Raw genomic sequence first — 27,967 nt, 5'->3', positions numbered from 1 at the left:
CTCGGCTCAGCGCTGGGCACTGGGACAAGGCGATAAGGACAAGCACGGCTCCCAGCAGCTGCAGTCCTGGCTAATGCCTGTGGTGAGGTTCTTCCTGACCCAAGGACTCAGCGGCCTGCTGGTGGCCTGCCATGACCCAAAGCTGTAACTCAGCCAACTCAGTAGCTCACACCTGTGACCAAGCATCTCCAGCTCCTAGGTATTCAGGCACTGTGTCGGGCTGCCCCTGTTCCCCCTTAATTCTACAGTATCTTTTAATAGTATCTACATGTCAATCTTATCTACTCAACATGCTGGGACCATCCTTCCAAACACGGGACCATTTACTACCGTAACAAGGACCACCAAAGTCAAAGGAAGCATAGTCAGTGCCCACCTCAGGCAAATTCCTTTACCTCCTCTGCCTCAGTTTCCCCATATGTGAAGTGAGGGTACCAATGGAACCCTCTCAGAGTTGTGCGAGCAGAAATGAGTTAACACCTGTAAAGCACTTATGACAGGCATGGCTTATAATAAAGGCTCAATAAGTATTATTTTCTTGTAACAGTCTTGGTGGTGGTGGTGATGGTGAAGAGATGAATTAACTCATGGAATTTTCACAATGTTTCCATCAGATGGATTTTTTTTTTTTTTGCCTCATTTCACGCAGTGAGAAAACTAAAAGCTCAGAGAAATTGAAGTGAAGCCCCAGGCCCACTACTCCCCAGTGGCAGCAGACCCTGAGCCCATCCGGGGGCGCCATGACCGTGGGGTCTCCTCCCTGCCCGCAGTTAGGAGTGGTGGCCTCATCCTGACAGAACAAAGTCACTTGACGCCTCCAGCATCTGTGCTCTGCAGGGTGTCCCCTTGGCCGGGGAGGCCCAAAGACTTAGCCTGCGGTCCCCCAGGCTCTCCTGGCCGACCACCCAACCCCGGGGGGGATCTGGGCCCCGCTTTAACTGTGACCTCACCAAGCACACGGCAGAGTTGCCAAAAGCAGGCGAGGCAAACAAGGGCCAGCTGATCATTTCACTCAAAGAAACGAGAGAAGCCGTACCTTCCTCCACAGAAACCGTTCTTTCCAGCAGCCGGCAGGGTGGGCGTGGTCTCAGCGATCCCTGGATACAGAACTGGAGAGACAGTCCAGGACTCCTGACTTGTACTCAACACGCAGACCCTGCAGTATGGCCCCTGCGTGTCGCTGACACCCTGTGCGAGGTGCCCACCCACCCCGGGTGACTCCCTGACCACCAGGGCCTCATCCCTAACTGCAAAACGGGCGCCAACACAGTGCCCCCTCCTGGCACCGTAAGCCGGCACGTACATACGAAGCAGACACAAAGGGCAGTGCGTGGGACAGGACAAACAGGAAGGACGAAAGAAGACACCTTGTTCTGGGCGGAAGAGCCACAGAGAGTTAGAAGGAAGATGCCGCAACATCCGTCCCGGTCACCCTGGCAACAGGCTGAGGGGTTGCGATGGGGAGGCACAGAATGAACACATACTGAGAACTTATCTCCGCTAAGAACTAACCCAGGTGCTTTCTATGTGAATTCTGACTCATTCTTCATCCATTCTTTCAGGTCCTATTTGCTGTGCACCTACTCGGTGCCCAGCATTGTGTGGGAGGCTGAATACACGGCAGCGAACGAGGCCGGCAGGGCCCCTGGCAGCATGGAGCTTTTAGGCTTGCAGGGGAGACCTATCACACCATGAGTCGGTTATAACCACAATAAACGCTGCAAGGGGAGTGCAGAGCCTTGGAACATGACAGAGGGACCGCTTGCGGGCTGTGACCTTTCTGAAGGAGGTACATTTACCGGAGCTCTGAAACATCCGGGGAACTAACCAGGCGAAAGGTGGGGACGGGTTCGCCAGGCTGCACCGCAGCACGAGGTAGGTGGGGTGAGAGGTCGGTCGTGGAAGGCACTGGAAACTGGAAGAGAATGTGTCTTGATCCTGGAGGCACTGTGAGGCCACAGAGGGTGACAGGATGGCTGGGATGGGGCCAGGAATTTAGAACTGCATCCGTCTGTTCTGTGCAGTGGTTCTCCAAGGGCGGTCCTGGACCGGTAACCTCAGCATCACCGGGTAGAAATGCAGATTCTCTGGCCGCGCCCCAGAGCTGCTGCATCCGAAACCCTGAGGGTGGGACCCGGCTACGGAGTAACACCTACTTAAAGGATTAGGGAGACTCTTTTGAAAGTGGGCACCAGCTTGCCTTATGCTAGAATATTATTTCCATGCAAAATCGACCCCAAACTCTGGGCTAGACCTCGTGTACATTTCACATTTCCTCTACTTCTGCCTCCAAACCCACCGTGAATCTCCCCAGCTTCCTTCCTCCTTCAGAAAAGGCTTCTCAGCACCCCCCCACCCCAACTTCGGCTGCAGAGTTCTCTCAATGCGCATCCTCCTGCCCCCAGCTCCTGCCAAATGTCTTAGTTTCCTTTTCCTTTTGTCTCTGCTAATCATTTAATCAGACATGGCATTTTGGGGCACAAGCGAAAGCATGGTATTACAGCAAGACTTTAAGAGAAAATCTGAAGATATTGAGAAACGCTATGAAAATGAGAGATAACCATGGGGGGAAAAAAACACATCTGGGCAGAGTTTAAAATGACCAGGCGTGCTGGCTTTGAGCAAACGTCACCGTGGGGAGCCATGGTGACAGTTTTCTAACACAGGAGGAATGCCCTTTGGAGAAAGGGATCCGTTTTCCACTCATCAGCGAGCACAGAAAAAGCAGGACCTTCTCAGGTTTCAGCTGAGAAAGCATCTGTCCTGTGTTTAAGCTGTAGGAGGGGAGGGAGCTGCCAAGAGAGCTGGTGAGATCATCCTCGCCAGAGATGCTCTCGATGAGATCACAGCGGCCAGGGTCCGTGAGGGATGACACATCGGCCATATCTGGATCACATGGGTCTGAGGCCCGTCCAGCTCTGCGAGGGGTCTCCCCGTCACCGGGCAAACCCACCTCCCAAACAGGGCAGGTGCCGACTCGCGACCATCGTGTTTCGCTTCAGATACTCAGGAATCCAAGGGACACCAAGCACCTCTGCAAAACGTCTCAGATCGCCTGGCTGCCTGGAGGCCAGGACTCCAGGCATTTGTTTCATGGAAAAGCCCATTTACTCCTTTCCCACAGCCAACGCCTATCTCCCCAGTAACAGCAGCAGGAGCTGCCATCATATCAGCAACAGCTCTGAGCGACGGGGCCCTTGCTCTGTGCCAGCAACGCACTCACATCCTAACCCAGGCCTCACCATTATCAGAAGGCCCATTTTACAAATGAAGAAACTGAGGCTTAAAGAAGGCTACTGATCTGCCCACGCCCCCATGGCTGGTCACATCCAGGCTGAGGTTTGAGCCCAGGGTTCTCTGATTTCAGAGCCCACGATCGTGATAAGGCCTGTACATTGCCAGGAACGAAATGTGTGTGTCAGATGCCCAAAAAGGAATTGATCCAAATGTGCCCTCTTCCCCAGACATTCCGGAGTTGGCAGGGGCTGGCCCCTTGATAATGCTCAGGAAAATGGAGAAGGGGTGCCTTTTAAAAATCAGCCACTCTGTGTCCTCTCTCCCCATCCCCACTGCTCCAGATCTACTGATACTTAGAAATCAAGTCTCTCCCAGAAGGCCCCCCCGTGCCCCATCTACACCACCCTATGCCTGCCCCCCAGGACTCCACCACTGGCCTGAATGGGCGGACCGGTCCCTGGCAGTGTGGACATCCTTCACATGACATCACCCACTCCAAAACGTAACAGCACAGGGTTTCTACGGCACCTTTAGAGCCACGAACCAGCATGTGGTTTTAATATTCACCAGCACTCTCCTCAGAGGGGCCCTGAGGCTGCTGTGATCAGAGGGGCTATTGTGCAGATACGGCTGTCCCCGCTTCACAGAACCCTGATCAGATTTCTGTCCCATCTTCTCTACGGTGCAATTCTGGGCTCGTCTGCTTTCTCTCCTCTTGCCTCCTTCTGGAGTCTGGAAAATGGCTGAAACAGTGTCTATCACAGACTTGGAAAAAGTATTTTCCTCCGTACTTTGCCGCTGCGCCAGCACCTTGGCCTCACCCCTGGGCCTGCATCCTGAGGCTCTCCTGGGGCCTCACTGACTCAGCCAGTTCAGCTGAGACCCGCTGAGCCACTGTGGACCTGGGTCTTCAGAACTGAATACGCACCCCACTCACTTTGAAGAGCCACCGAAAACAAGCACATAAAGCAGCGCCCACGGGCAGGCAGATGGTCACTGGCTCAGGACTGAGGGTCACAGCTGCACCCGCTGACGGGAAGGGCACCACATGAGACAGCTCGGTCAGGCAGGCTTCCTGTGAGCAGTGCAGACCCGGCAGAAGGGAGAAAGGAAGGATTTTCCTGCCTTTCAGGTGGCTGCACACTGATGTCAGGCCTGGAGTCAGGTGAATGAAACTTATTCCTTCTTGATGGAGAATCTGGGTTCAAGCCACAGATGGATATTCACGGGTATGTAATTCTCCTTCCAGCTTCCCCTAGCTCAGTGGAGCCTAAGAGATACAGAGACAGGGAGGGACCAGAGAACAGACAGTGCAGTGCCTCGAGGAGCAGGCAGCCTTCCAGAGCTCTTCTTTCCTGGCTGCTTCTTCCAAACCAAGACAGAGGAGGGGGCGGGAGGAAATGGGAGGCAGAGTTGGCTTCTGGAGGTCTGGCCTCATGAACTCCTGCCTGTGATGGTGACTGTCACACGCCAAACAGCCGTGCAAGCATCAGTGCCCCCCAGTGAATTCAGCCAAGGCACGCAGGCCCTTATCCATGAGTCAGCTCTTAGCTGCTTTTCCAGAAGATGTGTTTGTTCTGAACAACCAGTTCTCCCGGGACCATCTTTAGTGGCCCTGTTGCCGCAACACCTATGTTCCACCCAGCGCAATCAGCAGCACACAGCTGGGGCGCAGGGGGATGGGACCCCACGGTAAGAAGGCTGCAGAAAGGTCCTCTGTGCAGCACCAACTGGCACTCGCTAGCATCTAACCAGCAACCCAGGCCACCTCACACCAACCGTGGCTCGGGCAGCTCACCTCCTGACATTGTTACCCACCCCTGGGACAGGCAGAGAATAAACAGCAAGGGAAATTAACATCAGAGTCAGTTACCTTCATAGAGCCTGTAGCTTGGAAAGTCACAGCCAGTCTCAACGGGGTCAGCACCGCCAACATCGCATTGAATCTTGCACTCTTGTCCTTAATGGGGGAGTGGTACTGCCCATCTGGAGCCACAGAACCAAACCTGCAGTGGGGGAGAGGCAGGTGGAAAAGAGAGATGGGGTTCATGTAAGAGAAGAACATGGTGCCTAGAAATGAGGTCAGGTGGCTCCCACGAGCACACACAGGGTTCCCCATCCTGGATCCTCCCTCACAAGGCAGCAGTGTGGGGAGCAGGACAAGTGCCTCCCCAGGAGATGCTGAGAAAGGCTCAACTCATGGAAAGTAAAAGCAGATTTCCCGCCACTACTACCCTGCAACTCAGCAGTGGACTCTGACAAAGAGAGGCATGAGGACTGCCATCATCAAACCAACACCAGAGCCTGGCTGTAAAGACGGCACATCAATCCATGTTTTTTGTTTGTTTTTTTGTTTTGTTTTTTTGTTTTGTGTGTGTGTGTGTGTGTGTGTGTGTGTGTGTGTTACGCGGGCCTCTCACTGTTGCGGCCTCTCCTGTTGTGGAGCACAGGCTCCGGACGCGCAGTCTCAGCGGCCATGGCTCACGGGCCCAGCCGCTCTGCGGCACGTGGGATCTTCCCGGACCGGGGCACGAACCCGCGTCCCCTGCATCGGCAGGCGGACTCTCAACCACTGCGCCACCAGGGAAGCCCCTAATCTACTTTTTTGTTGTTGAGATACAAATCATTTACCATAAACTTCACCTTTTTAAAGTGTACAGTTCGACGGTTTTTAGTATATTCACGAAGTTGTACAACCATGACCACTATCCAATTTCAAAGCATTTCATCACCGCAAAAAGAAACCCCATACCATTAGCAGTCCTGTCCCATACCCCATACCCTCCAGAGCCCGGCAACCATTAATCTACTTTCTAACTCTATGGATTTGTCTATTCTGGACATTTCACATAAGTAGTAGCATACAATGTGTGGCCTTTGTGTCTGGCTTCTTTCACTTGACACACTGTTTTCAAGGTTCACGCATGTTGTGACATGTATCGGTACTTCATTTCTTTTTATGGCCAAATGATGTTCCATTGTATGGATATACCTTATGTTGTTTATCCATTCATCAGTTGATGGATATTTGTGCTGTTTCCACTTTTTTTTGGCTCTTATGAATAACTGTTATGAACATTTGTACACAAGTTTTTGTGTGGATATATATTTTCAATTCTCTTGTAGACAACGTCTTTGTAAAGACTGAGGAGTAGAATTGCTAGGTCCTATGAAGACGTTAAACTTTTGAAGAACGGCCAAATTCTTCTCCAAGTTGACCACACCAGTTTACATCCCCCCCCAGCAATGGATGAGGGCTCCAGTTTCTCCTCACCCTCACCAACACTCGTTATCATCTGTTTCTTTTACTACAGCCATGAAGGGAGCGCAAAGTGGTACTTCACTGTGGTTTTCATTGGCATTTCCTTAACGACAGTGATGTTGATGTGCTTATTAGCCATTTCAATACCTTCTTTGGATAAGTGTCTATTCATATTTTTGCCCATTTTTAATTGGGTCATTTGTCTTCTTACTGTTGAGCTGTAATATAGTTCCTTTTACAGTCTGGATACTAGGTTCTTATGATATATAAGATGTGCAAATATTTTCCCCCACTCTGTGGATTGTCTTTTCACTTTCTTCATAGTGTCCTTTGCTGCACAAGTTTTTTAATTTTGATGACGTCCAGTTTATCTAGTTTTTCTTTGGTTCCTTGTGCTTTTGGTGTCACACCTAAGAAATCATTGCCTAAACAAGGTCACAAAGATTTATACCTATGTCTTATTTTTTTTAATATTTATTTATTTGGCTGCCTGGGTCTTAGTTGCGGTGTGTGGACTCTTAGTTGAGGCATGAGAGATCTAGTTCCCTGACCAGGGATCGAACCTGGGCCCCCTGCATTGGGAGTGTGGAGTCTTAACCGCTGGACCACCAGGGAAGTCCCAGCACCTATGTTTTCTTTTATGAGTTTTATAATTTTAGCTCTTACATTTAGATCTGTGATCCATCTTGTGTTAATTTTTGTATATCATATGAGGTAAAGGTCCAACTTCATGCTTATGATATCCAGTTGTGCCAGCACCATTTGTTGAGAAGACCATTTTTCCCCATTAAATTATCTTGTCACCCTTGTTGAGTATCAATTGACCATAAGTGCAAGGATTTATCTCTAGATCCTCTATCTATTCCATTGTCCATACATCTAGCCTTATGCCAATTCCACACTATCTTGATAACTGTAGATTTGTAGTAATTTTTCAAATCAGGGATGTGAGTCCTCCTACTTTGTTCTCCTTTATCAAGATTGTTTTGGGTAGTCTGAGTCTCTTGCATTTCCGTATGAATTTTAGAACCAGTTTCTCAGTTTTTTCAAAAAAAAAAAAAAAGGCAGCTGGGATTTTGACAGGAATTTCATTGAATCTGTACATCTGCTTACAGACCCCTTTCTGATCAAATGATAAACCAACACCCTCAAAGTGTGTTGCCTCTGCTGTTCTGTAGTATTTGGGGGGCAGCTTAAATACCTATGGAATGGCTTTTAAATCAAATCTTGCTTACCAAAGAATATTCTATATATTCTCATATTTTCTACAGACCATGTAGCTCCCTATTATTTTTCTTTCTGGTTGAATCTGACTTTCTAATCCCTAGTGCATTGGATGAATGCTAAGCCAGTGGGTCCAGGTTCTCGCCGAGGACTGTCCAGTCCACTAAGATCCTGTTAGTATGGGTGAAGAATGGAGAGCTCCAGATGTGTGGCTCTCCTTCCCTCTTCCCCATCTCCGGGAGTGGAGTGAGGCTGATTAGCCACCAGGAAAGGTACAGGCACCTCTGGGGAAGGCTGCTGGTCCTATGATTTCCTGGCATGGGCACTGGTCATTCCTGAGGAGGCCTGGGGCCTTCATCACCCACCAGGACAACTACAAAGATGCTTTTGTTGTTTCCATTTCATTTCTTACCAATTCCCAGAGGGAAAAATGTCAACCAGAATTTGGTCCATTTTAAGTTTGTTTCCACCATATCTTCCTTAAACTTTTGGCATCTGTGACGTTTATTTACTGGCAAGAACTTGCAGGCAGTAAAAAGGAGTAAAGTTACCCCAGTGTTCATTGCAGCACTATTTACAATAGCCAGGACATGGAAGCAACCTAAATGCCCATCAACAGAGGAATGGATAAAGAAGATGTGGGACATATATGCAATGGAATATTACTCGGCCATAAAAAAAGAACGAAATAATGACATTTGCAGCAACATGGATGGACCTAGAGATGATCATACTAAGTGAAGTCAGACAAAGACAAATATCATATGATATCACTTATATGTGGAATCTTAAAAAAATGGTACAAATGAACCTATCTACAAAACAGAAATAGAGTCACAGTTGTAGAAAACAAACTTATGGTTATCAGGGGTGAAAGGGAGGAGAGGGATAAACTGGGAGACTGGGAGTGACATATACACACTACTATATATAAAGTAGATAACTAATAAGAACCTACTGTACAGCACAGAGAACTCTACTCAATACTCTGTAATGACCTATATAGGAACAGAATCTAAAAGAGTGGATATATGTATATGTATAACTGATTCGCTTTGCTGTACAGCAGAAACTAACACAACGTTGTAAATCAACTATATTCCAATAAAAATTAATTAAAAATAAAAAGTAAAAAGGAGTAAAGTGTTAAAGGAAAATTATAGGAAAGCAAGCAGCAAGCCTGATGGCTTGCTTCTTCACAAATTTAAATATCACTGTAGTTCAGGATTTTTATTGGATACATGAAATGCTGCTGAGAAAAGTAAAGTTAATTGGTGTTTCTTAGCCTCTGCAAAGAGCATAGTGAACCCCCGGGGCTCCATCCCTGGAATGCACTTGTAGAAGCAAACTTCGTCTCGTTCTTTCACCCATCTGACCTCACCGAGCGATGCTGGGAAATGACACTAAGCACCTCTGATATTATCCAATCAGTACTGGTTAGAACAGCCTCTGAAGCAGAAGGATGGTACCTTATCTCCTGTCATCCACAAAGGAGGCAATAACACTAATTATTTTATGATAACCAAAAAAAAATTTTTTAAGGAAATAATCTAAATACCAACAATAAGGGATTCATACATAACTTATAGATCATTTAACAGTCTATTATGGCAATATTAAAAACGATAGGGGCTTCCTGGTGGCGCAGTGTTTAAGAATCCACCTGCCAATGAAGGGGTCATGGGTTCTATCCCTGGTCCGGGAAGATCCCGCATGCCGCGGAGCAACACAGCCTGTGCGCCACAACTACTGAGCCCGCACTCTAGAGCCTGCAAGCCACAACTACTGAGCCCGTGTGCCACAACTACTGAAGCCTGCGTGCCTAGAGCCCATGCTCCACAACAAGAAAAGCCACCACGATGAGAAGCCCGCACACCGCAATGAAGAGTAGCCCCCGCTCGCCCTAACCAGAGAAAGCCTGTGCACAGCAACGAAGACCTAACACAGCCAAAAATAAAATAAATAAAAATAAAAATGATAATGCCTATGTGTATTTACTGTTGCACAGAAACATTGGACATATAATGTTAAACAGAAATTACAAGTTATAAAAAATAGAATTTCTAAGTGGACCTCATTCAGTGAAAATCAAACATCTCTCTCTCTCATTAGATATAACCTCATAGAGAAAAGTCTAGAGTGTTATACGTGAAAGTATAACAAACATTGTGTCTGGGTGACAGCATTTGGGATAATTTTAATTTTTTTTGATTTGCTTATCTACATTTCTCAATTAATTGTCAGTAAAATTGTAGGAGAGGTTATGAGAAGACACTCTGGATGTACAGCCCATGAGACCCAGGAACCAGGCCCGGGAAGGAGGGCAAAGGGCTCACATGCACAGCAAGTCCGAGTTAAGGAGACAACTACTCACTTATCCAGCAGGTTCTCCCTTGGTATCCGAACCTTGTCAAATCTCAGAATCCCGGTATCAACACCATGCAGACCTAGAGAGAGCAGATGGGAAACGGAGCTGTAGGGGGCAAGTTTATGTGCATCAGAAATACTGTCCGGGCCACTTCCAGGTCTGTCGCTGCTAAAACGCAAAACCCTTTATCTCACTTCCAGAATTGTTGCTGCTTTCTTATTTGGGGTGGGGATGCTGTTTGCTTGCTTCCATGAATAGTGGTGCCTGCTTCTCCAGCCCCCTCCTCCCTACCAAGAATAGAGGAGAAAATGCTAGACCCTCTGTGCAGCCCACCTGCTCTGAGGCCAGCTGGGGGGTGGGGTCTGGCGGGGACACAGCTTCCCACCTGAGCAGTTGCTGTGACTAGAAAAGGGAGAATTCTAGGCAACTGAAAGAACATCAGACTGAACACAGAGGAGAAGGAAAGCCCCTTACGCCCCCCAGTGACGCAGAACTCAAATTCCTCCCCCTTCTCGGTGCTTCCTCCGCAGAACACGGGGTGAATTTGTGACAGCAAATGCCTAGAAGACATTGGGAGACAGCAGTGGGTGGGTAGGGTGACCACCTCCCAAGAAGTTTCTTAAAATCTGCCAGACCCATTTCCTCAGGACACCTGTCGGAATCTGGGGTCTATTTTTTGTACATCTCACACTTAGGGAGACTTGCTCTGGGAGAAAAGATCTTTTTTTAGCGCAGGTCTTATTTAGAACATCACCCCTCGACAAGGTCACAGTGGTACTTACGAACTTACAAGGAAACCAGCTCAGACTTTCTGGGTTTGCCACTGTCATGAATGTCTGGCAACACTTCACGAGGGCTGGGTGACCCCTCTACTCTCAACAGCACTTGACACGCCAGGTGTTTTCAAGGGATCAGGGCCTCGGTCACCTAAAGCACTTGCAGCCCATTCCTGCAGGCATGCGGTGCTCAATATCCCTACGGGGCCAGGGTGAGCTTAGCCCCATCCTCCAAAGGATCGTCTCCTCCCCCTTCTCTTCTGCTCTTTCTTCTCTCTTTTTTCCCTTCTCCCCCCACCTGCGTTTTTGGCTTCACTTGACTGGGGATAACCAGTGGAGCCCACAGGCATGGCCTGCTCTCACCAAGCATTCTGGGTTGCATTGTGTCTCCCCCAAGATTCATATGTTGCAGTCTTCACCCTTAGTACCCGTGAATGTAACCTTATTTGGAGAAAGGGTCTGTACAGAGGCGATCAAGTTAAAATGAGGGCATTTGTGGGCCCCCGTTCAAATGACCGGTGTCCTTATAAAAAAGAGGAAATTGGACACAGACGGGCACACAGGGAGAATGCCGTGTGAACATGAAGATGGCCACCTACAAGCCAAGGAGAGAGGTCTGGAGAATACCCTCCCCATCCCAGCCCTCAGAGCCAATTCCCCTGACACCTTGACCTCGGACTCGTAGCCTCCACAATTGTGAGTCGACGCATTTCTGTTGTTTAAGCCACTCAGTGTGAGCACAACAACCCTAGCAAGCTAGTCCACGGAGGCAATCCTTAGGACCCACTGAGGCTGGTGGCTCTGGGCCACGAAAGAGAGAACCTCAACCTGCCCTCTGAGGGCCCACAAGTCCAAGAAGGAGAGAGGAGACGAAACAGCTGGGGACAGGGCTGCCTCACGACTAGTAAACACGAGAGGCTGGGAGAAATGGGACCAATGCGTGTTCATAAACGGCAGTCTGCAACCTTCTGTAACTGCCATACACAGAAGACTACTCAGGCTTCAAAACCAGAGTCTTCTCTGCCTTCACTGCTTTCGTGAGTTAGGCTAGATTCTCACTGGGTGGGGTAGGGAACAGGCAGGAAGTGCAAAGAAGGGTGGGAGAGGGGTCACCCGGGGACTCACCTTCTTTATACATCATATCAATAGCTGTCACTCCTGGGTACATGCTTCCATTTTCATCACGGACAGGAACGATGAAACAGTGGGGCCCTAAGGAAGGTGAAGAGACACTAAGGTCTCTAAAGATATGATCAAAGCTTTGCTCATTTCCTGGGACACTGTACAATTATGTTGATCTTGAAATTCATTTTGTTCTATGACTGTGCACTGCCCATTATAGTGTCTAATGTTGAATGTAATGATAAATCGTCTCATCATGTATATTTAGGAGATAATGTTAGTGCTGAATTTTTTTACAAGGTAGAAACAGCCCTCTGAGGTGGGTTTTCTGTGTAAAGTACTCACGGGAGAATAGTACTAGTAAAGGGAAATATCCTAGGTTTCTGTGTCGGTAACAAACCTTGAGATCTTCCGTTTATGATGAGCTGGGCAAAGACTGCTACATAATTCCCGTACATGCCGTTTCCAATGTACATCTTCTCAGCATTTTCACACGGTGTGTCGATTACAAACTCCTAAACAGAAACCAAAGCAACAGAGTTTTCTTTCTTATGGCTCATTTCAACTCCTGGGTTCAGTGCAATGAACACTGTGAAGCAGATCCATACTGTGGAGCTGCACCCACTCGGGTGATTTCACAGAAAAGGAGCAGACGACCCAAAGTCGCCTAATTCAACCTCGTGAGCTCAACACCACCATGCTCTCACTGCAGTGTGCACTGTTCACCTCCACCTTAACTCTGAAAAAGACTAGAAATTAAAGTGCTTTGTCAGTGAATATTCCAATCAGGAAAATACGTTGCCACTTTTCGATGGATGAAAGTTGTTCATTCACTTCTTCCGGGTCTCTCTTCTTCGTAATGTTGCACGGGCATGTGTACTATTTGTCTGAGCCTATGGCTTTAATGTATAAAGGCCTTCTTCATTGTGCTTCTTTCTCTCTAAACTACTCCACACTGAGTTTCTGACTTCTAAATAATCAGCACCAAACCCCTAAAAGCCCTGCTGATATGTATTCAGCTCTGCACACGCCCCTTGCCCCCAAACACTCCACCTTCGAGATTGACAAGAAAGGATGGAACATCCAGTGATCTGGGGCCCCTAGTTAGATGAGTCCATGTCTATGTATTTCATTTTGTCTACTGGGCATTGCCCCTTCTGGACCAATCGCTTGGTTCCTCATGACCTCCACTGTGTCCTGGGTCTTGAACATTCTTGCCTTTAAGGTATGGGTCTGTTGTTTAAATAGCCACTAACTAACCAAAGGTTAAATGTGTACACCGGGACGCAAACAAGACTACTAGGCAACCGTGACCCATTCCTACCATTGATTAGAATCTCAGCCCAGACAATTTTGATTTTTATAAAAAGAAATACCTCATTTAAGCCTTGGGATGATTGTTTCAGAACCTGCCTCTCCATTTTCCTCATCAATGAATATAATAATGAAAGGTTCCCTCAAAAGCTCATATGGGGCTTCCCTGGTGGCGCAGTGGTTGAGAGTCCGCCTGCCGGTACAGGGGACACGGGTTCGTGCCCCGGTTCGGGAAGATCCCACATGCCGCAGAGCGGCTGGGCCCGTGAGCCATGGCCGCTGAGCCTGCGCGTCTGGAGCCTGTGCTCCGCAGTGGGAGAGGCCACAACAGTGAGAGGCCCGGGTACCGCAAAAAAAAAAAAAGCTCATATGGATAAGCCCTTAAACCAAAAAGCATTTGTCAACAATTCTCTATCTTATTAGGGAAAGAATCTTAGAACATGCCATCTAGCTCGTCTCCATGATATGACCAAGGATTCCAGCTCAAAACAGTCCGAAGTTAGTACTGGTCAGGAATAAGCAGAGGGAAAAAATGTATTTTTTTGTTTTCACTCTGCTCAAAACTCTGCCTTCTTTTTCTTTCTCTCCAGGAGCTAGAACAGGATCACCATGGAAATGCCCCCATTCACTTCTGGGTCTTCCCTCCTTCTGCTTACCACCTGGGATACCCTTCAACCTCGTGTTAAGGAGAGACGGACCGTAACTGCCAGCTCTGGATACCAGGTACCTGGGACAGGTCGGGGGGGAGAGTCCCGGGTGGGTGGGGAGCCGGGGAGGGAGGGTGGAATGGTGAAAAGGCAGAACAGCAAATTTAATCAAAGCTGACAATATGGAAGATGTGGCCGAACCAAACCGACAAGCTATTGATCATGTAAAGATCATCTCAGATTCCAGACTTTTAAGTATACAGACTGCACTTTCCCTCTGGCCAAGAAATACAGTCTTGGAGCCCAAGGAAACATTCCCTGACACATATGTGCACAGAGGAACTTTTAACACAGGCGAGGGCTTTTCAGAAACATAAATTGACAAGCTCTTTTTAAGTCTCTGGAGGCTGCTGCCCTTATCAGGCCAGCCAGGACTTCTTAAAGAAAGGAGTTATTGTGACCCTGGTGGGTGCAGTAACAAACAACAAAACTCACGTGGTAAGGGGATGCTAACACCTTAGGGTGGGAAGGGAAGTAGCAGAGAAAGGTTGGCCTGGCAGAAAAGCTCTGGTGGGGCAGGGAGAGGACAGAAGGCCATCTGTTCCCATCAGCATCTGATCTACTCTGGGAAGGGAAATTTGTCACTTCTGGCAAAAATACTTGATTTGGAAAGTCTGCCTTAGCCAAAACTCTGGCATTAAAGCTGGATCTATGTCAGTCCCACACACACTACTATATATAAAATAGATAACCAATAAGAACCTGCTGTATTGCACAGGGAACTCCTGTGCAATACTCTGTAATGGCCTATATAGGAAAAGAATCTAAAATTAAAAAAGAGTGGACATACGTGTATGTATAACTGATTCACTTTGCTGTACACCTGAAACTAGCACAACATTGTAAATCAACTATACTCCAATAAAATTATTTTTAAAAGCTGGATCTAAATAATGCACGCCATGTGTGTCGGTTCCTATTATAATTAACTGTTGAAGGCCAACAAAACGGTCAGTCCTGCAAGCACTAAAAGAGACGGCCTTGGCCAGAGAGCTCTTAGCCTCATTTATTTTTGCGATTTTGCCTAAACTGTAAAAATAAAACTCTCTCTTACCTTGAAACTCTCCATGCCGCTACTCAATCCATCATCCAAAAATAAAAATAAAACAACCAACCCACAGGAATGCCCAACCAAAAAATGTAAGAGACTGAAACTGCCCTGGAGGGAGAGAGGGCTCATTTGATATGCTCTAACATTTAAAAAGGGAAATGAAGGGGAAAACACAGAAACCAATGAAGGAGAAAGCCATTCCCTGCCAAGCCAACCCTCAGTGGCCTGAGCTTACGATGGGTTTCTTCCCTCCCTCAGGAAGCAGCACGTTCACCAGCGTCTTCTCATCATTATGATTTCAACTTTGCAACTCCCCTGCCGAGGGTGGCAGCTGCCATAGCACAGCAGGTAGCTAAATCATTTATGCTGTTTGGGGAAAATGGGACTAACACAGGGAAATGATTTCTGTGCAAAAAATAATAATAATAATTGTAAGAAGAAACAAATAAATAAGAATTGTGAGTGGGATTTTTTTCCCTTTGATGACAGCAAGGTGACCTCAATACCATGGTTGCGGGAGAAAAAATGGGGCAGCCAAAACCCCAAAGATGTTTGGTCAGTGTCCCATCAGGAAAGCTAAGTTGTTAAGGACAATCCCCCTTGAACCTGAGATTCTCTCGTTAACTGCATAGCCATAAGTCGGTTTCCTAACCTCTGTGAGCCTCAGTTTCTCCACCTGTAAAATGGGGATAAGGATATCTTCCTATAACATTATAGAACATTTAACACAATGTTGCATGCAGAGTGCTTAGCCTGGCACTTAACACATGTGCTCAACGCACAGAAGTGGCCTATTACCACGTTCACGGGATTGTTGTTGTGACGGAGTGTGGTATACTATACTATACAGAGAGAGTCTGACACAGACCTGGCACAGAGGGAGCATTCAAAAAGTGGCAGTCCTTATTCTGCTTCTTACTATGACCTTGGACATCACTGGCTGCTGTAGAGAACTAGCATCAGGACAGAAGAAAGACAGGACATCCTCCAACAAAACCCTCACCTGCATCTGTCACTCTAAGTGCTGACCACCTCCAACTAGCATTCTTGGGTCAGAAAAATCCTGGGAACAAAACTCCAGATTCCAAATATGTGGAATCTGAAAAAACTGGTACAGGCGATCTTATTTACAAAGCAGAAATCAAGACAGAGACATAGAGAACAAGTGTACAGATACCAAGGGGAAAGGGGGGAGGTGGGATGAATTGGGAGATTGGGATTGAAATATATACACTATTGATACTATGTATAAAATAGATAACTAATGAGAACCTACTGTATAGCACAGGGAACTCGGCTCAATGCTCTGTGGTGACCTAAACGGGAAGGAAATCCAAAAAAGAGGGGGTATACGTATACGTATAGCTGATCCACTTTGCTGTACAGTAGAAACTAATGCAACATTGTAAAGCAACTATACTACAACAAAAAAAACTTTTTTAAAATGAGGGAAGAAAATAGAAAAAAAAAACAACAACAAAAAAAAGCAAAGGACAACCTCAGCCAAAATGAAGACTGAGGGCTTCCCTGGTGGCGCAGTGGTTGAGAGTCCACCTGCCGACACAGGGGACACGGGTTCGTGCCCCGGTCCGGGAAGATCCCACATGCTGCAGAGCGGCTGGGCCCGTGAGCCATGGCCGCTGAGCCTGCGCGTCCGGAGCCTGTGCTCCGCAATGGGAGAGGCCACAACAGTGAGAGGCCCACGTAGGGAAAAAAAAAAAAAAAAAAATGAAGACTGAGTCACCACACGCACATGTATGAGGCAACACCTACCAGGGTGTTGAGAGTAGGAGCTAAAGAGATGGGGACGGGGGTGGGATTTACAGAGCAGGGTTTTTGCTGTGACCCATTCGTGGAGAGACGTCAAGTTAGAGGGTCTTACCTACATTTTGGAGTTCATCCCATATAATAAAGTCAGGTTGTTTTGTGAAATTTTAGTGTTGTTTTTTTTTAATTAATTAATTTATTTATTATTTTTGGCTGCATCAGGTCTTTGTTGCTACACGCGGGCTTTCTCTAGTTGCGGTGAGCGGGGACTACACTACGTTGTGGTGCGCGGGCTTCTCACTGCAGTGGCTGCTCTTGTTGCGGAGCACAGGCTCTAGGCACGCGGGCTTCAGTAGTTGTGGCACGTGGGCTCAGTAGTTGTGGCTCGTGGACTCTAGAGCGCAGGCTCAGTAGTCGTGGTGCACGGGCTTAGTTACTCCATGGCATGTGGGATCTTCCCTGACCAGGGCTCGATCCCTTGTCCCCTGCATTGGCAGGCAGATTCTTAACCATTGCGCCACCAGGGAAGTCCCAGTGCTGTGAAATTTTATTTCGGTTGCCATGTGGATTTGTGTGCAGCTCACAGGTACAGTCATTGCATCATGCCAGCACCAAGGACCTGGCTCCCAGAAGGAGGCCCCAGCACACACAGTGCCCTCCTGCCACACACATCACACACGGTGCAATGGAACACGCCAACAGAGACCGCTCTTCCACCCATTTACCTGCTACTGTTAGGAAGGACCACAGAATGGATTAGGTCCTGTTCTCACCGAGTTTTTCCAAAGCATTAAGCTAATGAGTGTACATAATGGGCTTGGAGCAGTGCCCGTCCCACAGTAGGTGTGTTTAAGTGTTGGCTGGTATTAGACTCAGGAAGGCTGAGCCTATGTCCGCTAAAGCACTTAGGCGTTTCTTCTGAATCTGAGCACCCTCTCGCCTGAGAGCACACACAGCAGGGGGGAAGGTGGACTCGGGAGAAAGGAGGGTCCGCTGTGTACAGGTCCGCTGCCCAGAACCGCCAGAACCCCGGGCAGAATGCTCACCTGTGCAGAGAGGTCAAAGGTGGCTTCTGTCCGGATCCCTCTCACGTTGCTCCTGTGGCCCCTCTCGGTCACTGCAAACATCCCCGTGTATTTCTGCTCCTGGAGTTTACCGGGTGTTAGAAGGGAATCAGCTAGTCAGACAGCTGCTCTAATTGCCTACCTCTCAGATCATTAAGAATGTTGGCGAGAAAGGGAGTGGTGAGTTGGAGATAATTATAAAAATTCAGTCTGGTGACAGCTAATGTGATAACAATATGACAGACTCAGTGCAATTTTTAAAAGCAGTCTTAAATTCTCATTTCAAACAAAGTTCTGGCTGACACTAATTCTCTGTTTTATTTTCTTTTTCTGCAAACACACATACACACACACACTCACACACACACACACACACACCCCTAACTACTGTGAATTTTTAAGGCTCTCCATAGATGATATCTATGGAGGTACGTGCCATACCTGGAGTGGCTGGAGCCATTTAGTTACACGTGCTGGGCTTCCGAGATTCCTGATGGCACCACCAAATAGCCAAGAAATTATTCCACACTGGAAACAAGGAGATTACAGGCCATTGTTAGCAAGAGTCAACAATTTAATGATGACCAAACCCACTGGGCAAACTCCATTCAAGGAACACCGATCAGCTCATCCAGCTTTCCATATGCCCCACTAAAGTGGCAAGGCATCCACATCCTTCCCCTTGCTGCCTGTCCAGCCCCAGTTCCTCTGGGCAGACACAGCTCACGGTTTCCTCTCTTGGAGAGGTCACCCCTACAGCACAAAGCATCCATCCTCCATCCTCGGGGCTGCCCGGTTCACCCCATCAAATGACTTCTCTGAATGTTCGTTCTGCCTTGTCTGCTCAGGGTCTAGCTTAGTGCCTGGTACATTGAAGATGTGCAACAGCGTTTGTGCACCGACCCCAGGTGCCTGCAGAGGTGGGCTGTACCAGGAGAAACCCTCCCCAAACAGGAAGGTCAACGGGAGAGGCCAGGCTGCAGAACGAGCAGGCACTTGGCTCGGGATGACACAGGCCAGGCTCAAATCCCAGCTCAGCTACTAGCTGGCGGTGGGGCCTTGGACAATGACACAATGACATAGTTTTCCCATCGGACAAATGCACTGAACGACGAGCCTCCACTTCCTGAGCCCTCCCGCCTTCCAGACTCTGGGCTCCACATACTCACTGACCCTCGTGACCCCCCTGGGAAGAAAACACCGTCCCTCTCATGTGACAGATGGGGACACTGAGGTTCAGGAGAGGAAAGTGACCTGCCCACGGCTGCAGCTGAGAAAGCGTGCAGGGCTGAGGTTCACACCCAAGCTGCCTGACACCTAACAGCCCTTCATACGGTTGCTGCGAGGATTCAGAAGAGAAGGAAGGGTGGCTCGAGCAGGACCGTTTGAAGGAAGCAGGGGACTGACTGCAAAGACGGAAGAGCTCAGGTGTACAGACATTTGCTGTGCCTGCCGGTCAGCATGTCCCCACTCCTAGAAACACAGCCCCAGTTTCCCTCTGGGGAGCCCTCTTCCCCCAGAATCAGTCCAAGTGGTTCGTGGCTAATGTCAACCTCCAGCCCAGCTTTAGGATAAGCCTGGGACCCAGGACCCAGGACTGGCCGATCTGCATAACATCATGGCCAACGGGGATGCTTCGGGATGGACCCGTGATCTGGATGGGTCCAATCAGAGCTGCCACTGGGACACACGAGTCAGCTACTGGTGAAGAGAAACTCTTTTTGGAAGCAACGGAACCTGGAAGAATGGAGGTCAGGGCTCCTCTTGCCATCACGAGAGCTGGTGAAGGAAGCCAACATGTGGGGATGAAGGTGAGGTGAAACCGAGAGATGAGAGAGACCAGGTCCCACACACCCACCCCTGAAGCCAGCTACACCCTGAACTCTGCGAGTATAGCAGCCAATAGGTGCGCCTTTTTTCTGGGATCACTGCAATGGCATGAGCCCCAGTGGACACAGTGACCCCCAAGGAAGACCTTGCAGGGAAGTGGCAGAAGTGGCATCTTCACATGCTCCTGTCTGACAACTGTCATCAGCCTCTGGTGAGGACCAGTCCCTCATTACACGTGTGTGATCAGCCTGACGCTAACTTCCGGAAAGGCCGCCCCATCAACTCAGACTGAACCACTTGACCGCTTTGACATCACGACGGACGAATTTCACTAATCACATCTCACATAGGAGGCGCTTTTCATTTGGAGAATCGTCAAGTATCCTCGGAAGATGCTTAACGCCCTGATTTCTCAGAGCCCTGCTCTTCAGAATCACTGTCGACCCTGCAAATTGCATAACTAATTCCAACCCAGGAAAATGGAATCCATCCAGATGGTAAATTTTTTTTGCCCTAAACCCTCTTGGAAATCAAGTTAAAGAAAAATATTTTTCTAAAACTAAAACAGGTTGAATTTTCCAGCCTTAAATCTCTTTGGCTGGTGGCTAAAACGTTCTTTACAGTATAGTTTTCCTAGGTTTTACATTTTTTTCCTTCTCTTTGGAAAGGGGAAAACAATGAGTGTTTCAGCCACCTTTTGAAAGACTCCATTCACTAAATGCTATTAGTAGAAGCACCGGGCTGGGTGAGTGAAACCCACAGGTTTGTGGAAAACTACAGGAGTTAACCGAGGGAGTGCCTGCGGGACCCTGACTCCCACAGTCTGTCCAAACGTGGGCCTCTTCCCCCACGTGCTAACCAGTGTGTTGCCAAAGCCACATGCTCCGAAGAGCAGGGAATCTGACCAAATGGGGGAGCCCCTGGAGGGCTCTAAGCAGACGACTCCTTGGCCCAATGTACACTTTGAGCAGGTGCCTCCTGTAAGGGGCATGGAGCCCAGCCCGGCAGGCAGACCAAAGGTGCCCAGCAAGTGGCCGCCACGGTGAGCCGGTGGGTGGTGGTCAGACTACAAGCCAGAAAGAGGGCCCTCACCAGGAACTGAACCAGCTGACAGCTAGATCTTGGACTTCCCAGCCTCCAGAACTGTGAGAAAACTCATTTCTGTTGTTTAAACCAGCAGATCTCTAGCACTTTGTCATGGCAGCCCAAGCAAACTAAGACAGAATGAGACGATTCATATAAGGCAAAAAGCTAGCCGTCATGGGGAAGAAGAAAAGGAAGCAGGTCATGTTTCTTTGGGCTGTAGAGTCTGTCCAGATTGCATCAGCCTGCTTGGCGGGAGACCTTGGGCCGGCTCCCAAGCTAGAGTGGGGATTCAAAGCTCTCAGGAGAGAAAGTCTCCCTGGCACCTCTGTCCTTTTCCCACCCCCTCACTGTGAGTCACTCTCCAAGCAGCCCCTGGCTCAGCCAGCACTTGGCTGCATGAGTTCAACTGTGTTTGTCCAAAGCACTTAGGGATGCCTGGAGCCTCTGGATGACATGGACCCGGCGGGTGAGAGAAGGCACTCCGGCCTGCGGGGTGAAGATGACGCTGACGAATTGATGCTCAGGTTGATGGCTAGCTCAGGTGACCAGGAAGGCCAGCAGGGGCCTTGGGCTGGCACCGAGATCCGGGGAAGTCGTGACCAACCCAGGGCTCACCAACCTGCTCCTGAGGCACTGCGTCCCCTCCCTGGAAGTCTCCCTCCAGCACCAACAGGAAAGGCAGCCACGGCCTCCTGAGCTGGACCAGAGGCACAACCTACACGTTCCGCTAACTGTCTAGGGTGTCCAAGCACAAGAAAAAAATTCCCCTGCAATGAATGATGTGTGGGAAAGCAAAAGGGGTGAATCATCATTTTTGTTAAATGTTCCAAGATTCTTTTATTGTGACACAATACCTATAACATAAAGTTTGCCGTTTTAGCCATTGTTACACGTACAGTTCAGCGGTATGAACGACATTAACAGTGTTGTGCAAACATCACCACTACTTATAAAACTTTTTCATCACCTCCCAACAAACTGTGCCCATTAACCAACAGCTGCCCCAATTCTCCTCTTCCCCCAGCCTCTGGGAACCTGTAACTTACTTTCTATCTCTATATATTTGCCTGTTCTCAAAATTTCACATAGGTGGAATCATACAGTATTTGTCCTTATGGGTCTGGTTTATTTCACTTAGCATCATGTTTTCAAGACTCATGTTGTAACATGTACCAGAACTTCATGCCTTTTTATGGCTGAATAATATTCCATGGTACCTCCAATATTTTGTTTATCCACCCATTTGTTGACAGACACTTGTATATACAATATTTTGTTTATCCATTCATTTGTCGACGGACACTTGTTTCTTTCCGCCTATCAGCTACTGTGAATAATGCTGCCACGAACGTTGGTATACAGGTATCTATTTGAGTCTCTGTTTTAATTCTTTGGGGTATATACCTAGGAGTGGGACTCCTGGATCATATGGTAATTCTAAATTTAACCTTTTCAGTAACTGCCATACAGTTTTGATTTTATGCATTCATTTAATATTCATGTACTGACACCTCCTACATACCAAGACTGTAGACAGAGACAGTCTTCAAGGAGTTTGCCCTCTAGTGGTGCTAAGAGACAAACAACAGACCTGTGAATAAATACATCAATCCAAAATGGGTACACTGTATATATGTACCATATCTTCTTCATCCATTCCTCTGTTGATGGACATTAGGCTGCTTCCATGTCCTAGCTATTGTAAATAGTGCTGCTATGAATATTGGGGTGCATGTGTCTTTTTGAATTACAGTTTTCTCTGGGTATATGCCCAGTAGTGGGATTGTTGTATCATATGGTATCTCTACTTATAGTTTTTTAAGGAACCTCCACACTATTTTCCATAGCAGCTGTATCAATTTACATTCCCACCCACAGTGTAAGAAGGTTCCCTTTTCTCCACACCCTCTCCAGCATTTATTGTTTGTAGATTTTTGATGATGGCCATTCTGACCCATGTGAGGTGATACCTCATTGTAGTTTTGATTTGCATTTCTCTAATAATTAGTGATGTTGAGCATCTTTTCATGCGTTTGTTGGCCATCTGTAAGTCTTCTTTGCAGAAATGTCTATTTAGGTCTTCTGACCATTTTTTGATTGGGTTTTTTTTTTTTGATATTGAGCTGCATAAGCTGCTTGTATATTTTAGAGATTAATCTATTGTCAGTTCCTTCGTTTGTAAATATTTTCTCCCATTCTGAGGGTTGTCTTTTCATCTTGTTTATGATTTCCTTTCCTGTGCAAAAGCTTTTAAGTTTCATTAGGTCCCATTTGTTTATTTTTGTTTTTATTTTCATTAGGAGGTGGGTCAAAAAAGATCTTGCAGGCTTCCCTGGTGGTGCAGTGGTTAAGAATCCGCCTGCCAATGCAAGGGACACAGGTTCAAGCCCTGGTCAGGGAAGATCCCACATGCCACGGAGCAACTAAGCCCGTGCACCACAACTACTGAGCATGCACTCTAGAGCTGGCGCACCACAACTACTGAGCCTGCATTCCACAACTACTGAAGTCCACGTGCCTAGAGCCCGTGCTCCACAACAAGAAAAGCCACTGCAATGAGAAGCCCGCACACCACAACAAAGAGTAGCCCCCACTTGCTGCAACTAAAGAAAGCCCACGCACAGCAATGAGGACCCAACGCAGCCAAAAATAAATTAATTTTTTAAAAAAAGATCTTGCTGCGATTTACATCAGAGAGTGTGCTGCCTATGTTTTCCTCTAAGAATTTTATAGTGTCTGGCCTTACATTTAGGTCTTTAATCCATTCTGAGTTTATTTTTGTGTATGGTGTTAGGGAGTGTTCTAATTTCATTCTTTTACATGTACTTGTCCAGTTTTCCCAGCACCACTTATTGAAGAGGCTGTCTTTGCTCCATTGTATATTCTGGGCTCCTTTTGTCACAGATTAGGTGACTACAGGTGCGTGGGTTTATCTCTGGGCTTTCTATCCTGTTCCATTGATCTATATTTCTGTTTTTGTGCCAGTACCATACTGTCTTGAACACTGTAGCTTTGTAGTATAGTCTGAAGTCAGGGAGGCTGATTCCTCCAGCTCCATTTTTCTTTCTCAAGATTGCTTTGGCTATTTGGGGTCATTTTGTGTTTCCATACAAATTGTAAAATTTTTTGTTCTAGTTCTGTGAAAAATGCCATTGGTAATTTGATAGGGATTGCACTGAATATGTAGATTGCTTTGGGTAGTATAGTTGTTTTCACAATATTGATTCTTCCAATACAAGAACATGGTACATCTCTCCATCTGTTTGTGTCGTCTCTGATTTCTTTCATCAGTGTCTTATAGTTTTCTGCATACAGGTCTTTTGCCTCCTTAGGTAGGTTTATTCCTAGATATTTTATTCTTTTTTTTGCAATGGTAAATGGGATTTCCTTAATTTCTGTTTCTGATCTTTCATTGGTAGTGTATAGGAGTGCAAGAGATTTCTGTTTATTAATTTTGTACCCTGCAACTTTACTAAATTCATTAATTAGCTCTAATAGCTTTATGGTGGCATCTTTAGGATTCTCTACGTATAGTATCATGTCATCTGCAGACAGTGACAGTTTTACTTCTTCTTTTCCAATTCGGATTCCTTTTATTTCTTTTTCTTCTCTGACTGCCGTGCCTACGACTTCCAAAACTATGTTAAATAATAGCAGCGAGAGTGGACACCCTTGTCTTGTTCCTGATCTTAGAGCAAATGCTTTCAGTTTTTCACCATTGAGAATAATGTTTGCTGTGGGTTTGTCATATATGTATGGCCTTTATTATGTTGAGGTAGGTTCCCTCTATGCCCACTTTCTGGAGAGTTTTTATCATAAATGGGTGTTGAATTTTGCTGAAAGCTTTTTCTGCCTCTATTGAAATGATCATATGGTTTTTATTCTTCAATTTGTTAATTGTGTATCATGTGTATCACATTGCTTGATTTGCATATACTGCAGAATCCTTGCATTTTGCTGTGCAATAGAAGCTAACACAACATTGTAAAGCAACTATACTCCAATAAAAATTAATCTTAAACCCCTCCAAAAAAAAACATGATCATAAAAAAAAAATGGGTAAATGCCATGACAGAATACTGCAAGGCACAAAGACAGATGACAACATGTACGTGGGATTTAAACTGCAGTCTTGAGGGAGGTTTACCTGAAGGAAGGACACTTGAACTGGGACTTGAAGAATGAGCAGGTGTCAGGCAGGTGAAGGAGGGGAAAAGATGGTTCTAGGATGATAGCATGAGAGGTCCAAATATGGAAACAAGGGACTGAAAGAAGGCCAAGACAGCAGATCTCCCGGGTAGGACTACGTGGCACAGAAGGTGTCTGGAGACATGAGTGTAGGGCCATACCCCACGAGAACCTGTGAGACATGTCAAGGGTTGGAGGGTTTCTCTAAAGCTAACAGGAAGGGGTTTTCAGCTGAGATTGATGTGATCAGAGAAGCATTTTTAAAGATCCAGTCCTTTAAATCTATTCAAATTTCCTTCTAGGATACTCAGGAGTAAAACTTTCTTAAAAAGCTTCTTATTGTGGAAAATTTCAAACAAAATAGAAGAGTATCATAAACTCAGTGATGCCCAGCTCATGATCCATTTTATTAATCTTTCCCCCAATTCACTCTCCCATTCTATACCCCAGATGATCTCGAAGTTTATCCCAGACATCCTGTCATTTCATCCATAAGTAGTATTTCCTATGCATCTGTAAAAAATAAAGACTCTTTTTTAAAAAAAATTGTTTTATTTATTTATTTTTTGCTGCATTGGGTCTTTGTTGCTGTGCGCGGGCTTCCTCTGGTTGCAGAGAGCGGGGGCTACTCTTCGTTGCGGTGCGCGGGCTTCTCATTGCAGTGGCTTCTCTTGTTGCAAAGCACGGGCTCTAGGCACGCAGGCTTCAGTAGTTGTGGCACCCAGGCTCAGTAGTTGTGACTCACGGGCTTAGTTGCTCTGCGGCATGTGGGATCTTCCTGGACCAGGGCTTGAACCCGTGTCCCTTGCATTGGCAGGTGGATTCTTAACCACTGCACCACCAGGGAAGCCCTAAAGACTCTTTTTAAAAGCATGACCCTACAACCATTATTCCACCTCAAATATAATAATAATTCTTTAATACTGCCAAATATCCAATTTCAAATTTCCCCAACTGACGTCTAGTTTTTCTTTACAGTCTGTTGTTTGAACCAGGATCTAAATAAGGTCCACATATTGCAATGGGTTGAAATGTTTCTTAAGTCCTGCTTGAAACTACAAGCTGCCCCTCCCTCATTTGCTCAAACATTCCCTATGCAACTCTGTGCACCAGGCTCAGTGCAAGACCCTGGAGGTGCAGAGGAGAGGGCTCCCCACCCAGAGAGCTGCAACACCCTATGAAGACTTCCCCATGGTCATGGCCCACCGGAGACTTGCTAAAGAGAAGGCAGGTGTGGGCATATGGTAAAAGACCAACGGAGGATCATGAGTCTGAACCAGGACCCTCTAGGATTTCTGAGAGGAGGATCTATTTGCTGCATCTCAGCTGACTTTCTTCTCTCTGGAAGCCACAGCCAACCCATCCCAGAGAGAAGAGACCCTGTCTGGATGAATTCATAGGGAAGCCAGTTTTCCCCAAAGGACCTAATGGTGGGCGCCCTCACCCCAGCTGGTGCTCACAGATTTCTTCATTTTTAATTCCTACCCATTTTTAAATGTCTACATTGCAGAACAGAAAGTTTCCATCTTGGACTCATCAATGATTGACCTGCTTTCTTGTCTGATCATTCATTCATCATTTTCTAATTATAATTTCTCCCCTTTGGGGACATCAGGACTGGATATTTACAGGTGGGGACTGATTTGGTGATGCAGTGGTGTCCAGGGAGGGAGAAGAGGGCACATGCAGGGCCGCATGCCTGCTGGGAGGCTCAGGGCACAGGAAGGGGCCACGGCAGTCACACCTTTCAAGCTATTCTGTTTACCATCCCTGGTGAGCTGGTACATGCAAAGCAAGCCCACAGTGCGATGCCATTTTATACCCATTTGATCAGCAAAAATGGAGAAGTCTAAGAATTCCAAGTGCTGTGGCACATTCACCCAAAGGAATATCTTTCTGTAGTCAAAAATTAATGAACTTCCATTTATATACCATTCTAGAAATGGCAAAACCATGCAGATGGAGAATAGACTAGTGGTTGCCGAAGGACAGGGATAGGGTAGGGGCTGTATGCAGTTGAAAATGGGCACGACTGGGCTTCCCTGGTGGCGCAGTGGTTGAGAGTCCGCCTGCCGATGCAGGGGACGCGGGTTCGTGCCCCGGTCCAGGAAGATCCCACATGCCGCGGAGCGGCTGGGCCCGTGAGCCGTGGCCGCTGAGCCTGTGCGTCCGGAGCCTGTGCTCCGCAACGGGAGAGGCCACAATAGTGAGAGGCCCGCGTACCGCAAAAAACCAAAACAAAACAAAAAAACCCCATCAGTTCATGAAGGGCAGGCTGCCCAGTGTCTCTCACCTTTACTCCTGGGGCCATGTCTGCTATGAGAGGACTTCTCCTATGACCAGGCTCCGACGGACAAAATTCTTTGTTTTCTCTGCCTGAAAACATGACAGACCCAATGTCAAGATTTCCTTACAGTTTTTTCTGACCGTTTAAATTAACATTTTTTTAAATAATAAACAGATGTTACTTTTAGAATAAAAAATTCAACACAGCAAAAGCAATTTTTAAATTAAGAATAATTCCACCACTCTACTGAACAGTAGCCAGTGTTTTCATCCCTTTTTAAAAAACTTTTATTGAAGTCTGGTTGATTTACAATATTGTGTTAGTTTCAGGTGTACAGCAAAGTTATTCAGTTTTACATATATATATTTTTTTCTTTTCAGATTCTTTTCCATTATAGTTTATTACAAGATATTGAATAAGTTCCCTGTGCTGTACAGTAGGACCTTGTTGTTTATCTCTTTTATATATGGTAGTGAGCATCCTTTTTTAATGGGGTCGTCTGGTCTCTGACCACAGACGAAGTAAAGACTCTCACACGATAGGAAGTCGACTGCATGTGCCTGGAGGCCAGCCCCCGGCAGACTCCCCTTTGGCCTCACGTGGACTTAACCAAGTTTGTCCCTGGGCCCCCTCACCACTACCACGGTTCTACACAGCAACTCAGACCTGCAGCATCTCTGCACC

General features: G+C 47.0%; 1 protein-coding gene across 1 annotated transcript in view; it reads right to left on the bottom strand.

Moving 5' to 3' along the window:
- Positions 1-27,967, bottom strand: part of ACOXL (acyl-CoA oxidase like) — a 372,543-nt gene that overhangs the window by 301,069 nt on the left and 43,507 nt on the right. The window contains 8 exon segments of the mRNA XM_089922788.1: positions 5,111-5,243; positions 10,098-10,170; positions 11,993-12,079; positions 12,390-12,504; positions 17,875-17,973; positions 18,334-18,420; positions 27,290-27,315; positions 27,318-27,372. Coding sequence (XP_089778914.1) covers positions 5,111-5,243; positions 10,098-10,170; positions 11,993-12,079; positions 12,390-12,504; positions 17,875-17,973; positions 18,334-18,420; positions 27,290-27,315; positions 27,318-27,372 — 675 coding nt within the window.

Source organism: Delphinapterus leucas, chromosome 13 (genome assembly GCF_059928025.1).
Source record: "Delphinapterus leucas isolate spDelLeu-1000000601 "Yukka" chromosome 13, BTC_Dleu_Yukka2, whole genome shotgun sequence".
Classification (NCBI taxonomy): Eukaryota; Metazoa; Chordata; class Mammalia; order Artiodactyla; family Monodontidae; genus Delphinapterus; species Delphinapterus leucas.
This window is presented reverse-complemented; position numbering and strand designations above follow the sequence as displayed.